Consider the following 17649-nt stretch of genomic DNA (forward strand, 5'->3'; position numbering starts at 1 on the left):
ACTTGGGACACTAAACCCTTGGTCCATAAGGTCCTGAGGGTGGTTTAGTGTCCCAAATGGCCCTAATAGTTATATCCTGGACAACCCCTTTAATGTGACAATTGGAATGTATCTAGATATGCATGTACAATCTTTTTGTTCCCTGCTTTTACATATAGAATGGAATTTTTACAAAACACTGATCTACGTACACTTGAATAGCACACACAAGTTTAAACCTTCTGACCTCTCACCACAAAGAAACCTGGAGGATCAAATTTAAGAATCTCTATTTTTCAGTAATGTAGCCATAAAGATGGATTGTCCAAAATTTTCCTCAACTGGGCACATCTCCACAGAATAGAGCCGACGATTGATGTTAAGCACAATACAGCTTTTTATTTAGATGCTTAAATGAATACAAAGGGAAAGAAAGATCACAAAATACTACATCAACAGTGTGCCAAATATTAGATGGAATAAATGAACATCACTAGGTGGGCAACTAAATATACTAATAACAAAAATACAGCATTGTGTTTTCTCTTGCTTGATACTTTGAACACAATACATATTATACAGACCTCTACCTTTAGAAAGGTATCAGAATATGTCAACTAGCAAACTTTTGAGTTTCTTTGCAATGGAGATCCCTATAGCGTGTCTGCCACTTCCAAACAGCAGAAACAGCCATTTTGTGGAATGTACCAGCATCAGCCACTGATCACTGGTAGCCTTTAACATCACCAAGACACTGCTTGCTAAGGAATGGAAAGGCTTCCTATAGGCACATTCCACTGAATGGTAGCCTCGGCAGTATGATAGCACCATAGACGCTTTACTATATAGTTACCTCTCTTTCAGGATACCAGGTTTTCCATCAGCTCAATGTTTAGGGTTTGGGGCAGCAAACAACATATCTACTACAATAGTCCAGATATATGACCAAGTCCATTTTCAGATTGTACAGATTATGTGCAAAAACCCAAGTTCAAAATTCATAAATTTGTGTTTTTTGTCTTATTTTTTTGTTTAACTATAGCAGTTTCAAGCCTTTCGCTAAGTAAACTAGATACAGCGTTAATTACACAGCAGGCCATCACTAAATTAAAAATAATAAAAAAAAAAAAAAGAAAACTATAGTGGGTACACAATAACAATTTCAGAAGTCTCACTTTGAAGAAGTCTAAAATACTGTACAAATATACATTTTGACTATTCAGAATGAATACATGACGGGGTGGGGTGGCAGGAGGAAAAAAAAAAAATGTTAGTATCCCAAAATTCTATACACAGAGAGCCAGAAAATTCTGAATAACCCGCAGAGATTAAGGGATGGAAACCTTGCGCTCAATGAGGTTTGCCAGGTTTCTCTGTATCAAGTTTGTGGGGGGTTTTAGTTTTTTTGTTTTTTTTTTAGTTTTAATTTTTTCTGTAAGAGAAAACAAAAATAGAAAAACAACAAATGATGAATATCTCGAGATAAACTCAAAAAGAAAAAAAAAAATGCAGATAAAACATCTGTGCATTTTGTATTATCCAATGTTGCTCGTCACATCGGTATGTGCCAAACGCAGGAAGAGTGAGTGAGCCATCGAGGGTGGATTATCCAGCGTCTGACATTGTCACTGTGCAGGAGACCTACCACAAGTAACAGTTCGATGGGATAGCTTATCAGTCCCATTGTAATGAAAATATCAGCTACAAGGCTGTACATAGAAGTGGTATCTAAAATGTTTAACCTATACTTGTTGGCTACTGAGTCCTACTCCTGGTAGACTGTTGTGCATTTTGTCTGTAACAGTCATGTTAAAGTGATCGTCATCCTCTCGGTCATTTGTGCTAGTCTGCCATTCAATCGGCTGCTGTGACAAACTTTCCTCTTTCACTGACATATTAGAGAGAGGCTTCTCTTTAGACCAGATTTCTTCACCTTTATCATGAGAGTTTATTTTGCATTTGACCTCCTTGTCACTCTCGACTAAATGATCTCTCTCAACCTCTTGACCATTTTCAGCATCTTTACTGTGGTTGGAATCACTGATGCGAGTTTCCTGCTTTACCTCTGGATCGCTGTCCTCCAAGTCAAACACTGGCTGTGATGGCACACACTCACTGTTGAAACGGGTGACCTCCTTCGGCACAGGGGGATCCGACGCCTCTCCGTCATTGTCAGAGCTGTCCAAAATTATTTCATGTGAATTATCATTTGCATTCTCTAGCAATTTCACAGACTGCTCAGAAAAACTAGTGTTCTGTTCTGAATTTTGGGATTTAACGTCCTTCTCGGGAGTTTGCTCAATGGCACTTTCACTTGAGTCCTCTGCAGCATTTTCAGAGGTATCTGAGGAGCTCGACTCATTCAACTTTTTCTTGTCTACTGTTTTACTTGCATTAGGAGTGGACTGACTCTCATCAATGTTCTCAAATTTCCATTCATCAGCAAAATCCATGTTGTGTTTGACTTTATTCAGCTCCTTCATGTTAAAGCCAAGCAAGACACTAAGCTTGTATCTCTCACAATCTCGAGTGCACTTTTTCCTTTTGTTGCTGAAATGAGATGCTATATCATTCTTCCATAACCACAAACTGGCTGCCAACTTTTCAATTTCTCTTCTGCTCGCGTAGGGCTGTAGATTGAAATATTTTGTAAGGAATGTTTTTCTGGCTTCATAGGAGTCATCTTCATGACCTCTTGGGTCCAGAGCCAAGACCACTGGCTCTTCAGGTTTATCATCTAAAATGATCGGAGCATCAGGGTCTTCATCTGGCCTTCTTTTCTTGGCAAGTGAAAAATCTATGAAGTCATTGGAACGTTTCATTGAAGGCATTGCTTGAGCTGGATTAATTTTAATGGTACCGCTCTTGTCTTGCCCGTTCTGGGTTTTGCCTACTCCTCTGCAATGTACAAGGTGCAGAGTAATAGTTGAAGCAGTCATGTTACTTGTATACACGCCTAGACAGTGGATGCATTTGTAGGTGAGTTTTTTCTCAACAGGATGGACGGTCTGGATGACTTGATGTCTTTCTCTCAAATGATGAGCGAGGGCATCAGATATGGGACCTTTTAAGATGGAAAAACAAAGAGGACAAAGGGTTTTTCCTACGTCTTTCTTGTACGGCACAGCAGTCTGCGGCAAGTTTTTAACGGCTGCCTCCACCTTCTCCACTGCCTTTGTTTGAGATTTTGGAGGAGGAACAGCAGGTTGGTTCTGTGCATGGTAAGCTACAGATTCAGCTGGAGCATCACGGAGGTTGTATGTTGTGACCAGTAAATGGATATTTGTGTGACTTCCTTGCTGTAATGTCAAGTCGAATGTTAAAGTGGAATCTGTTTTAGGTGCCATTTCTTCATCGGCATGAACCACTCTCATGTGAGCGGCCATTTTCTCTACATCATTGAAAGTCGATCGACAGTAAGGACAAGAGAGGCCATGGATAAGCATGTGATTAAGCAAAGTGTCAGTTGGCAAGTATCTGTTACAGTATAGACATTTGCTAGTGAAGTTATGTATTTTCATTATATAGTTAGCCACTGCTGGAACCTTTTCTGCTTTGTGCTCCTTTTCAAAATGAATGCTGTACACATTTTCTGGAAATAACTCGTTGCAAATTGTACATATTTTCCACTTTTGGGTAGAGGAAGAGGAGTTGGCTGCGGCCGCTGCTGCAGCGGCAGCTGCCGCGGTGGGTTTTGCACCAGGCTGAACCAGCCCTCGAGATGCAACATGGGCTGGAGTCATGGAAGCTGGTTTAAGATGGCCACCAGAAAGACTGGAGTTTCCAGACTGAAGGGAGTACCGTAATGGAGCTGGTGATCTTTGCTCATTACCAATAGAGTAAGATCTCATGTTTCCACCAGGCAGCATCTGCTTCATGGACTGGGATTGCTGAGGGATAGAAACAGGGGCATTACCACCCATTCCTAATCTCATTTGCTGCCCAACAGGGTACCCTGAAGACAAACCTTTCACCCCATAGTTATTCTGCTGAAGGTGGACATTGGACATCATATTAGAATTCATTGAAGGCTTTGGTATTGAAAGTCTGTTAACCATTTGCTGAGAAGGAAGAGTTCGGACATTTCCTGGGGACATTGGACCCATTCTTTGTGGAATGCCCATGGGTTTTTTATCCTGTGGCTTTGGAGCGATCAGCATCAATGGCTTGGATCTAGGAACAACCACATTTGTATGTCCTATCATTGCCGTCACTTGGTATCCAATCCGTTCGTGGTCTTCGATTACATGCTGAACTAAGGTTTCATATGTCTTCGGCATAAACAGGCATCGCTTGCAATGAATGCTGCTTTCATTGCTTGGGCTTGCACCTATAGGCACAGCACCATTCAGTGACTTGTCACCACCCTTTGCAACATATGGTGCTGCCACATGCTGGAAATGTTCCCTGTATATGTGTTTTCTCACCACTTCATAGAGGGGATCTCTGTAAGTGCACTTTTTACAATAATAAACTGCTTGCTCCACACTGTCAGCCTGCTTAGGTTTAAGGCTGTCAAGCTTATTTTTATCTTTAAAAGCGCTGAGGACTGGGCTTGGCTGAGGGTTGTTTGGTGCGTGGAACACCTTAATATGCATTTCCAACGTCTTTCTGTCCCCATTGTAAGTACAGTATGGACAGTTCAAAAGGATTCGGTTCTCAAAGTCTTCGTTGTGGACGTTTCGAAAGTGACTTTTGTAAGCAGAGAAGAACTTTGAAGAGAAAGGACACTGGCTGCAGCAAAACTGTTTTGTTCTGTAGTCCTGTGAGTAAAAAATAAAATATATATGAGCAACACTATACAAAATTACAGCTTTACCGATACAAATACACAGGCTGTTGAGAATACAGCATTAAATCATGGACTACCATTCCAAAATGAAAAATTCTTAAAAAAATAAAATATATTTTAAAAAAGTAGCTATGGCTCGTTCACCCAAAACTACTTAGTATACCACAATATGTATACATACATTCCTCACCAAGAGGCTTTAACCCCCTAGCATTTACCTTTTTTTTCTCTTCACTTTTATTTATCTATCTTCTTTACAAATAGACCCACTGACACTGCACCAATTTTGAATTTAGCACAGGGGAACCCGGGACATCTGGTCGAAGACAAGACTGTGCTGCAGACAACCTCTGTGCCCCAGACAACCTCTAAATCTTGATCATAGTATAGGGACATGAGCAACAAAGAGTTTCTCTCCCCTACAATAGATGTCAATTCTTAACCATCAGAATCATGCATGGTCCTGCTCCGGATGTGTTCACACATTGCGTTTTTGCCCCAAGTCAGAAAACTGCATTGATTTATTTTTTTATAGAAAAGACTTTTGATTTTTTTTTTTTTACCTCAAACTAACTGTTTGAACACAGCCACCTGAGAAGTGTTCTATCAAGGGGCCAAATTGTGTGACAAAGGCAGTGTTGAGGGTTAAAAAATAAATAAAAAAAAAAAAATATATACACACAAAAAAACAAACCACATTATATTTGTATTGCTTGGATCGTTACAGATGCGGAAATACCAATTTTGCATGCTGTGAGTTTATTTTATTAATGAGTTATGTTTTATTTTTTTTTCAATCTTTTGATCACATGATACATTTCATGATCTATATAGTGCAATGTATTATGCAGTCAATCGTGTTCAGACAGGTATTCTATTAAGCTATGCCATGTAAAACGCATCACACCCCTGCATCTATTTGCAGGGAATCCGATGCCTACAAGAGGGGGCCCTCTTCCCTCTGAAACCTTTTGGGCTAGTTCACACGGGAACATGGAGGAGGATTTTGACAGGGGAATCCACGTCATAATCCTCCTCCAGACAATGTTAGTCTATGTAGACTGCTAGCTTTTTTTTTTTCTGTAAGCAGATTTTTTCTGCTAGCAGAGAAAAAGAAGAGACATGACCTTTCTTCAGGCGTTTTCCGCCTGACGAAAGCAATAGAAGTGAATGGGAAACGTTTTTTACCGCGCTTTTTTTGTGGCTCATTCTCTTAAAGGATGGGAGAAGCGCCTGGAAGCGATTTTTACAAAAAAAAAAAAAAAAAAAAAAAAAAAAAAAGGAAAACGTGCCATGGTCAAAAAAACGCTTCCTAATTAGGAAGAGTTTTTTCCGGTGCCAAAATAAGCCACGCGTTATTTACGTGTGAACTAAGCCTTTAGATGCTATGGCCGCTATCGAGTTCAGCATCTTAAGGATTTGTCAATCCTAGGTGTTAGTGCAGGAGACTCCAGTTATATACTCTCAGCCAGGCACCTGCTCCTATTTCACCCCAATTGATGCAGAAAGTCAATTGTGGCAGAATAATACACATTAGTAACAGACATAGAAAATCTAGGATCTTTTATTATCCAGCTTCATAGAACATATTAAATGGTGCCATTAGGAAGTGCAGTTTGTCCCAATGAATGCTAAAAAATAGCCCTTAAGACAACTTTGAATATTATGAAAGAGAAGAAAAAAAAAAAAAAAAAGTTGGTCTGTATGACCTATGTATAGACAAAAAGCTACCGTGTTACTCCAAAAATAAGAGGGTCTTTCAGGTTTTTTTTTTTCTCTCAGAAAAGGCTAGGGTTTATTTCCGTAGTAGGTCTTATTTTTCAGGCACTGTAGCACATCAGAATCCTTTCTGACTCGCTGTGGAAGAGTCTTGTAAAATGGTTAGAGTTAGCATTAGTAACCCTAACTTACATTCAAAATTGATGGTTCAGAGTCAGTGGGTCTATGTAAAAATAAAATAAAGAAAAATATTTTTTTGATTTTATTGGCACACTCGCTAAACACTGGGGGGGAGTCGCACTGTGTTCTCTCCATTTCCTTTCTACTGTCCTTTACGCTAAGGGGGAGGTGCTATAGTGGAGTGGTTGCGTCTGTGGGAGCGAGCAGGAGTGGCACCCAACGTCTGATCACGTAGGTAGCCAAGCAAAGCCAAACAGCAGCAGTCGAGAAGTAGAACTCTGAAGGCAATTTCAGGAGGTGGGCCTTGGGAGAGAGCAGAACAGATTTTGCCCTGCCATTAGGGAGGAAACACGGTACTTGTTCAGGACTGTTGGGACTAACGGTATGTTTTATCAGTCTTTGTGACTTCATGTGATATAACCTAGTGCTGGTCTTATTTTTGGAGTGCTTATATTTCAAGCTTACTCCAAAAACTCTGCAAGTTCAAGCTAGGGCTTATTTTTTGGAGAAACAGGGAAATCTAAAAATAAAACTAAGCAAGTCCTAATTGAAACGGCTTTCATTATACTCTGGGGCCGCTCCAGGGTGAGGATTGTTGGTTGTTCTCAGCAGTCACATGGTTTTGCAACACACTGATTTATTCGTGAAAGTGTCACTTGACGCTGTGGCCCAATCACAGGCCTTGCAGTCCCCGACAGTTAGAAGAGACAAGGAGAGCAGGGAGTTGGCCAACATTTAGGCTAGTCTTACACTACAGTAATGATTTTACGGTCCACAAGTTGCTGATCAGCAACATAGACACCGCAGATGCCTGTAAACTGCCGCACTCGCCCATAGAGTTCTATGGGCGAGTCCATGCAGTGCCGTAATTCACAGCCATTACAGACATGTTCTATAAATTGCGGACCACGGTTGCGACCCGGCCACACCACGGATAAAATATCCGGTGGTGTAAGAGGCCGCATTGACTATAATGTGTCCGCAATTGAAAACCCTCAATTACGGACTTACATTACGGTAGTGTAAGACAAGCCTTAGTCACACTGTGTAAGGTGCGTCGCTTAAATTGCCATTCGTAATTGAGGGGGCTGGGGTGTTCTTACAGCCCAGCGATGACAGAAACTAATGACATGGAGGGGGCACATGGTGGCTCAGTGGTTAGTTAGCACTGCAGCCTTGCAGCGCTGGAGCCCTGGTGTTCAAATCCCATCAAGGGCAAAAAAAACATCTGCAAGGAGTTTGCATGTTCTCCCCGTGCTTGCATGGATTTCCATCCCATATTCAAAAAAGACATACTGACGCTGGGTTCACACCAGTGTTCGATCTCCGTTTTCAGGTTTCCATCTTCTGCATGCAGAAGACGGAAACCTGTCACGCAGAGTCCGGCCGTGAGCGCTTTGTGCGCTCTGCGGTGAAACCGGTTTTGATTTAAACCAGACACATAAAGCATAAAATGCTCACCGGCGCACACGGCCGGAGACTTTAAGCCCATTTATGAATGGGTTTGAAAGAGTCCTGCAGCTTTGTCTCCTGCGGTTTTGTGCAGGAAACGGAAACCTGCAAAACGGACTCCCAGGCGCAGATGTGAACGAGCCCTGATAGGGAAAAAAACGTAGATTGTGAGCCCTATGTGGAGTTCACAATCTACATAAAAAAAGAAAAAAAAAAAAAGAAACAAATGACACTGGGGCACATACCAGGAAAGCCAACAGTGCGCTGAATTCCGCATACTGTCTCCTTTCTAGCAGTGTATAAAACTGCACTTTCATGAAGATATGAAAGGTCCTCTTTAAAAGGTGAGAGACGATCACCTCAAACTGTTATATCACAGGTATTTTAAACACAGAGAAAAAAGTGTTGGAAAATGTAGCTTCTCCACGTCCATGTGACACTAAGGTTGCAGTTCTACCTGTATTATTTCCAGATAGATTATTAATTGCAAACAGTCAGATAAGGAGCAGCTGCATATAAATATGCCAATCTATAACGAAAACACTGAGGAAATCTATGGAAATAAGATAGTGTTGGCCAAAAGTATTGGCACCCCTGCAATTCTGTCAGATAATACTCATTTTATTCCAGAAAATGATTGTAAGCACAAACTCTTTGGTATTAATATATTCATTTATTTTGCTTGCAATGAAAAAACACAAAAGAGAATGAAAAAAAAAAAAAAAAGTCAAATCATTGATCATTTTACACAAAACTCCAAAAATGGGCTAGACAAAAGTATTGGCACCCTCAGCCTAATACTTGGTAACACAATCTTTAGACAAAATAACTGCAAACAACCGCTTCCGGTAACCATCAATGAGTTTCTTACAATGCTCTGCTGGAATTTTAGGCCATTCTTCTTTGGCAAACTGCTCCAGGTCCCTGAGATGTGAAGGGTGCCTTCTCCAAACTGCCATTATGAGATCTCTCCACAGGTGTTCTATGGGATTCAGGTCTGGACTCATTGCTGGCCACTTTAGAAGTCTCCAGTGCTTTCTCTCAAACCATTTTCTAGTGCTTTTTGAAGTGTGTTTTGGGTCATTGTCCTGCTGGAAGACCCATGACCTCTGAGGGAGACCCAGCTTTCTCACACTGGGCCCTACATTATGCTGCAAAATTTGTTGGTAGTCTTCAGACTTCATAATGCCATGCACACGGTCAAGCAGTCCAGTGCCAGAGGAAGCAAAGCAACCCCAAAACATCAGGGAACCTCCGCCATGTTTGACTGTAGGGACTGTGTTCTTCTCTTTGAAGGCCTCTTTATTTTCCCTGTAAACTCTATGTTGATGCCTTTTCTCAAAAACCTCTACTTTTGTCTCATCTGACCAGGGAACATTCTTCCAAAATGTTTTTGGCTTTCTTTTCTCAGGTAAGTTTTGGCAAACTCCAGCCTGGCTTTTTTTTTTATGTCTCTGGGTAAAAAGTGGGATCTTCCTGGGTATCCTACCATACAGTCCCTTTTCATTCAGACGCTGACAGATAGTACGGGTTGACACTGTTGTACCCTCGGACTGCAGGACAGCTTGAACTTGTTTGGATGTTAGTCGAGGTTCTTTATCCACCATTCGCACAATCTTGCATTGAAACCTCTTGTCAATTTTTCTTTTCCGTCCACATCTAGGGAGGTTAGCCACAGTGCCATGGGCTTTAAACTTCTTGATGACACTACGCACGGTAGACACAGGAAGATTCAGGTCTTTGGAGATGGACTTGTAGCCTTGAGATTGCTCATGCTTCCTCACAATTTTGCTTCTCAAGTCCTCAGACAGTTCTTTGGTCTTCTTTCTTTTCTCCATGCTCAATGTGGTACACACAAGGAGACAGGACAGAGGTTGAGTCAACTTTAATCCATTTCAACTGGCTGCAAGTGTGATTTAGTTATTGCCACCACCTGTTAGGTGCCTCAGGTAAGTAACAGGTGCTGTTAATTACTCAAATTAGAGAAGCATCACGTAATTTTTCAAACAGTGCCAATACTTTTGTCCACCCCCTTTTTTATGTTTGGTGTGGAATTATATCCAGTTGGCTTTTTGACAATTCTTTTTGTGGTTTTCCATTGAAGACAAATTAAATGAAGATAATACCAAAGAATTTGTGATTGCAATCATTTTCTGGAAGAAAATGAGTAATATCTGACAGAATTGCAGGGGTGCCAATACTTTTGGCCAACACTGTAGGTAGAACGGCAATAGTTATTTGAAAGAATCGATTTTCATATGACACCAGAATCACATTCATACATTATATATCGCCCAGAATATGACTGTTCCAAGTGACCCTTTTCTTTTTCTCTTCCTTATACACAAGGCCATACATACAGAGAGAAGCAGGGTACAGCTGTCAGAGAAGAAAAGGAAAATATAGAAATGCATCTGAGTATAACACCCCATCTTTACAGACAGCTCTACATTCATTTATGTCTGAGAGGTAGGGGACGCTTGAAGTGTCCACCATCCCTTTAATCTGATCTGTTGTCATGCATCATACTGTCTTAATATTCATGTGTCTTGCCTATTGATGTTCACAATATGCTGTATCGCTTACTGTGCATGTATCTGATTTTCGGGCTACGAGCTCGCTATGGACTGAGGGGGTGGTAGTCTGGCATCTTTTCTTTTTTCTCCTTTGGCTATGCTGGTTTTGTTTTTGTACCTGAACTCTTCTTGTACAATAGGTAACTTGTTTGCGTCTTATTACTGTGTTTGGTACGCATCTTTCAATAAAAAAAAGTTTTGGAAAAAAAAATATTTATTTATATAAAATATATATACCGTATATACTCAACTATAAGCCGACCCGAATATAAGCAGAGACCTCTAATTTTACCACAAAAAACTGTGAAAACTTATTGACTTGAGTATAAGCCGGGGGGGGGGGGGGGGGGGGGGGGGGGGGAGAATGCAGCAGCTACTGGAGAATTTCAAAAATTAAAATGGCCGGAGTTTTTGGATGCAGTAGATGCTGGAGGAAGGGGAGGGGGTGTTTTGGTCATCTATCTGCCCCTTGCCTGAGGACTAGGGCCCCCCCCCCCCCCCCCACTTGCAATTCAGCCTGGCTGAATATAGGGTATCTGCAATGCTCCTATTAACCCCTTCCCGACATAATAGGAGCACTGCAGAAACCCTATATTCAGCCTAGCTGTAATCAGGCTGAATCCCAAGTGGGGGGGGGGGGGGGGTAGATGAACTAGTCTCAGGGAAGGGGCAGTTAGACAACTTTTTTTCCCGCTACGGCGTTTACTGTAACGTAAAAATATTTTATAGGTATGTAGAGCGGGCGTTTTCGGACACAGGGATACCTAACATGTATGTGTTTCACAGTATTAACAGTATTCGTTTTATATGTGTTCGAGGGGAAAGGGGAAGGACTTGAATTTAAGACATTTTTTTTTTTTTTTTTTTACATATTTTGCATTTATTAGACCCCCTAGGGGTCTTTAACCCCAAGGGGTCTGATCACCAATGCAATGCATTGCAAAAATTGTCATTTCTTTTGCAGGCTGCATAGAACAGCCTGCAAAAGAAAAGCACTGCAGGCCAGGGAGCCTTTACAGAAGCGCTGAGGGGAATCCCCGGCAGGAGCGCTGAGGGGTGGACCTGAAGGAGAACCTCGGCTGGACGGACCCGAAGGGCAGGAGCGCTGAGGGGAATCCCCGGCAGAAGAGCTTCTGCCGGCGGCAGTTCCCCTTCAGGTCTCGCGGTCGAGGTTTTCCTTCAGGTCTGCCCCTCGGCGATCTTGCCTGCGGCAGGGGATCTTCCTCAGAGCCTATCTTCAGGATCGCCCTTGAGAGAGTGGTCGCACCCGCTCCCTCCAGCGGTTCCCCTCGGCGCCTGACGACGGAGGGGAGGATCACCAGACCAGGACATCATCGGAGAGCATCTCCACTGTAACACTTACAGCGGAGATGTCAGCGCTCATGCCTGCAATCTCTGTTTGCAGACATTAGCTCCGGTATTACCGCTGTAAAAGTTACAGCGGAGGTGCCGGTTGGTATGGCGACCGCTCTGGAGCATCATAGTTACAGACCCAGCATACAGACACTGGGGCGGGTGCCAGGGCCGCAGCATCACCATGCGATACTGTTTCATTTCAAACTGCAGAAGTACTTATGGTACTTCTTCTAGCAGGCCCAGAACACAGACACATGCCGGGTGCAGGCCTGAGATTACATGGCCACGTCACCTGGCGTGTGATGGAGTGGGGGGGAGGGGGGTCTACGTCCCAGGCCTGCTAGCAGAAGTACCGTAAATACTTCTGCAGTTTGAAATAAACAGTTTGAAATTTATATATTTCACAAAAAGAATCCAAAATGTGTGTTAATGCTAAATGGTGCCAGAAAATATTGTATGAAAGTTTAGTTACGTTTCAAAAGGGGTTGTTCCAGTATTATAAGATTATCACCTATGCACAGAGTAAGCAAGTATCTGAATCGTTGGGCATTCCTACATGACATTGAGGATTCCTGTGTAAACAAAGCAATGGTTATGAATGTACGCTGTCACTCCACTCAAAGCCTATGGGACTGAAGACAGTTGAAGTTTGTACTTGGTTGTCAGTCCCATAGAGAATAAATGAGGCCGCAGCCTGAATATGTGACAATTGCTCTGTTCAAACAGGGATTCCCTTGTACTCGTGACAGGTGAGGGACACATCAATGAGATGTCACTGTGATAGGGAATGATGACAGTGTTATAGTGTAGTCCAGTAAGCACAGTTTAGTGACTGACAGCTTTCCCTGTATGCACAGATACAACTGTAAATCACCAAGTAGGACCATTAAGCCCAGGAGAAGTTTGGAGAAAAAAGAAAAAAAAAAAATTCATTGTATTTTAAAAAGCAGTCTAATCTGCAATAACCATTCTATAAACATCACAGGTTTCCTTTAAATTACATTTCTCTTGTTTAAAGCATGAAGCACATGACTGTTCCTTGTGACTAGAGGCATGCACTAAACATCCCCATTTCTTGACAATTATAGGGTCAGACTTGGGCTATCAAAGGTTCTCTTCTAAAAGAAGAGACCCTAACATACATTAACCCCTTCCTGATAGCCGCCATACTATTATGCTGGATATTTCATCTTAAAATAAGACAGCCACTCAGAAGCATTACACAGAAGAAATCCATTGGTAATGTCCACAACCAAAGCCCACTATGATTGCAGCATTACCCCTTTAGATACCTTGGACAAACGTCATTGAGGCATTCCTTTACCAGAAGTGCTTGGGTGCCACAATTTTGGCAGAGATTAGCTCCCACCTCAGAATGGGTTCTGAGGGTGGCGATCCATTGCCTATTACAAGCTGTGCTAGGCAGTGTATAATAGAACTTTATGGATTTCCCAATATATTGCAATGGTTTAAAGTTAAAAAAACAAAAAACAAAAAAATATTGGTCAGATTAAAAAAAAAACAAACAAAAAAAAAAACATTTTTGCTATATGTTCAACTTAGCAGGGAAAAATAACGAAAACAATCTCAAATTGGGGTAGACTATATGTCTATTACAAATAAAAGTGCAAGACTAGGATCATCACTGTAATAGGTGATAACTATATCGCGCCAATATATTCTGTAGCACTTTACAAATCAGAGGATACATGAACAGACAATATGAGACATCACAATGTAACAAAGAAATAAACTTAGCAAACAATAGGAGTGAGAGTCCTGCTCACAAGAGGAAATAAGGTGACACGAGGTCAGAGGGCTTGTCGTCCAATGGTCCAGCCATCTTTTAATAGAAAGGGTTATGTAACAAACTGCATGAGCCCATCACCAGCCAGTATCTGTGAATAAACAGATACTAAGTACAAGGAGTGCAGTGTAACTTCTAGATGGCGAACACAGGATCTGAGGAACAGAGGAGGAAGGGTAACAAGAGTTATTGTTCTACACCTATGCACTGTGATCAGGTCATGTGATAATCCTGACCAGATGCGATTTTAGGGCAGTTTTGAAGCTGCTGTAGTTTGGGATTAATCGGATTGTCTGGAGTAAAGCGTTCCAGAGCACCGATGCTGCTCAAGCAAAGTCTTGGAGATGGAAGTGGGATGTTCAGATAACAGAGAATGCAAGTCTAAGGTCATTGGCAGAAAGTAGACTCTTAAGGCAGTAGACAGTGGCGAGAGAGGAGACATGGAAGGGGGGAGGTGCAGCACTATGGATGGATTTGTGGGTGTGATCATTTTATATTGTATTCTGTGATGGATGGGCAACAAGTACATCAATTGACACAAGGTACATGCATCTGTGTACTGACAAAAAGTAGAGTCTGACAGATACATTCAGGACAGATTGTAGTGCGGAGAGTTTAGTTAGAGGAAGCCCAATTAGAAGAGAATTGTAATAGTGAAGACAAGAGAGAATCAGAGCAACAATGAGGGTTTGTGATGTTTGCACTGTGAGAAAAGGGCGAATTCTAGAGATGTTCTAGAGAGGTACAGGTGGAAGTGTCTGAATATGTGGGGTAAAGGTGAGATCTGAATCAAATACAATCCCCAAATAGCGGGCCTACTGCCTTGGTGTAATAGTAAGGACACAGACAGAAATGGAGGCATGAGCGTTAAGTCGGTTAGCAGATGGAGGGAACACAAGAAGTTCAGTTTTTGAAAGATTCAATTTCAGATAGAGAGAAGAAATGATGTTAGAGACAGCAGAGAGACAGTCACTGGATGAGATCTAGTGGAGTATCATTTTGTAAAAAGATTGTATTGAAAGCCAAATCTGCTGATGGTTTGTTCAATTGGGGCAGTGTACAGAGAGAAGAGGAGGGGACCTAGGACCGAGCCCTGAGGAACCCCAACCACAAGGGGCAGAGGAGAAGAAATAGTATCAGCAAATGATACACTAAATGAGCAGTCAGAAAGATAGGAAGAAAACCAAGAGAGAGCGGTATCTCTGAGGCCAATCGAGTGGAGCATAGTGAGGAGTAGTTGGTGGTCTACAGTGTCAAATGCTGCTGAAAGATCTAGAAGAATAAGTAGTGAATAATTCCCTTTAGATTTAGCCATCAAGAGATTGTTGAAAACCTTTGTGAGGGCCGTTTCTGTAGAGTGTAGTGCACGAAAACCTGATTGTAAGGGGTCCATAAGAGTTAGCAGCGAGATAGATAATTAGGTGGGAATACACCAAGTGTTCCAAGAGTTTAAAGATGAAAAGGAGGTTAGAGACAGGTCGGTAGTTAGCAGCACAGAATAGGTCAAGGGAGAGTATTTTCAGTAGTGGGGTTATGACCGCAAGTTTAAAGGAACTCCAGTACTCAGAATCCAGAGAAGATACTGCCTTAATTTGCTCTATTGCACACATTGTTTACATGGGATGCATCATCCCCTTTTCTTTGACCCAACTTCATAGCAGGGTACAGCTGGTGATCACAAAACCAATGCTGTTGGCTGGAGGTATGGGACTGCTAGTGGAAATGACCATTCCATAAGATTTGATTTGCTATGGTAGCAAGCAGCAGCCAGGATTCTCCTGTCTATGGCAAAGTAAATGTGTGGTACAAGGGGAAAGGTGGAGGACAAACTGCACAGGTTTTATCAGATACCATCATTTCTACTGTAAGCCAGATGTAGTTATTTGGAAGTAACTGGCGAGTGTAATGTGGAAAAGCTATGTGACAAGGGTCTTCACTGTAAGGACTGTGAATCTGCGGAATAACCTACCCCAGTCACAGCAGGAAAAACTTAAAAAAAAAAAAAATAAATAAAAAATTATGGTTTTGGAAATGTATAGACTGTCATGAAGTTTCCCTTGCCCTGGTTGAACTTGATGGACATGTCTTTTTTCAACCATACCAACTATGTAATCTGTTTCAGTTCCTACAGAGTCTAAGTTTCAGCCTCCATGGTTGTGTTGTCACGCACGGGGACTTGGGGATGGGGAGTTTAGTCTCCTATCTAACAAAACTCTGGATTACAGGTCCTTTCGAGTAGTGCATATCAACTTAACTTGAAAAGCAGATATACATAAACCACACAGCTTGTTAGGCTATTGAAAATCACTGTGGAACAGAATTGCATTAGTAGTGAGGGATAGACAACTGACGCTGGGTTCACACCAGCGTCTGGACTCCGTTATCAGTTTTCCGTCTTCTGCATGCAGAAGACAGAAGCCTGTTATGTGAGTCCGGCCGTCAGTGTTTTATGCTCTCCACGGCAAAGCAGTTTTTTTTTTAAACCGGACACAGAGTACTGCATGTCCAACTCTGTGTCCGGTTTAAAAAAAAAAAAAAAAAAGGTTTCGCTGGAGAGCATAAAACGCTCACTGCCGCTCACGGCCGGACACTTTTCGAACCCATTCAAATAAATGGGTTTGAAAGATGCCTGCAGGTTTCCCTCTCCTGCCCTGTTTAAACAGGAAAAGGAAACCTGCAGAACGGAGTCCTGTGCACAGATGTGAACAAGCCCTGAGCTGCTAGGAATCTGTGTCCCAACTTAATGTTCAGGCTGGCAGACATACACAGGAGTTCATAAACATCATTACTGCACAGTACTAGGTCTTGACAATTCATAGGAAAATAACCAAAACCGAACATCAACCCAGATAACAGACTTGATTTTGTGCAAATCGGTCATTTCGGTTTGATTATTACAATTTTCGTGAGGTTCCACCAGCAGTTTCATTCAGACTATACACATCTGATATTATACTCTGGGGTCTCTGCAGACCAGAGACGATGACGACACTTGATCATAAGCCTGTGCCGGCGTCTATCCCTCGCCCGGCATCCGCCTCTCTAGTACAGCAGATGCCGGGTCAGTATCGGTGGCCCCTTCTCCCCCGGGGCCGGTCCCCACCGGCCCCGTACCTGTGAAGTTGCAGGCCGGCTCCTGCGCGGCGATATCGCAGGAGCCGACCTGTTCGGGTGACAGCCGGGAGCCTAATGAGGCTCCCGGGCCTGTCACTGCTATATTAGTATTGCGGCTGGGTCTATGACCAGCCGTAATACTAATAGACAGAATGGCCCATAGACGGCAATACAGTTGTATTGCCGTCTATGGGACTTGCAATCAAGTGACCGCAGGTTCAAGCCCCCGGGGGAAGGGGGGAATAAAATAGTAAAAAAAAAAAAAAAAAAAAAAAAAAACCAGCTTTAAAAATATATAATAAAAATATGAAATAAAAGTTCTAAATCACCTCCTGTCCCTAGAATATATATATAAAAGTAGAAAATCATATCATAAACCACCGGTTTTTTTTTCAATACAAGGTGATCTAAGCAATAGATATTCCCCAAAATGGTATAACTAAAAAGTACTTATGGCCCCGCAAAAAAAAAAAACGCTCTATGCATCCCCGTACAGCTGCAGGGTCACCTGTCAATGTGGCCTTGCAGCTGTTGCAAAACTACAACTCCCATATATTAAATATTTTACCATTTTTTGCTTCAAAATTTTTTTTCCCTATTTTCCTCCTCTAAAACCTGCGTGCGTCTTATAGTTCAGTGCGTCTTATAGTCCGAAAAATACGGTACATATCAGC

General features: G+C 42.1%; 1 protein-coding gene across 2 annotated transcripts in view; it reads right to left on the reverse strand.

Moving 5' to 3' along the window:
• Window positions 1–297: 297 nt before the first annotated feature.
• ADNP (activity dependent neuroprotector homeobox) overlaps window positions 298–17649 on the reverse strand; it is a 36147-nt gene continuing 18795 nt past the window's right edge. For both annotated transcript variants that reach the window (XM_075276817.1, XM_075276816.1), the window contains one exon: window positions 298–4742. In XM_075276817.1, the coding sequence (XP_075132918.1) occupies window positions 1722–4742 (3021 nt within the window). In that variant the 3' untranslated portion in view covers window positions 298–1721. The remainder of the gene's footprint in view (window positions 4743–17649) is intronic.

Source organism: Leptodactylus fuscus, chromosome 6 (genome assembly GCF_031893055.1).
Source record: "Leptodactylus fuscus isolate aLepFus1 chromosome 6, aLepFus1.hap2, whole genome shotgun sequence".
Taxonomy (NCBI): Eukaryota; Metazoa; Chordata; class Amphibia; order Anura; family Leptodactylidae; genus Leptodactylus; species Leptodactylus fuscus.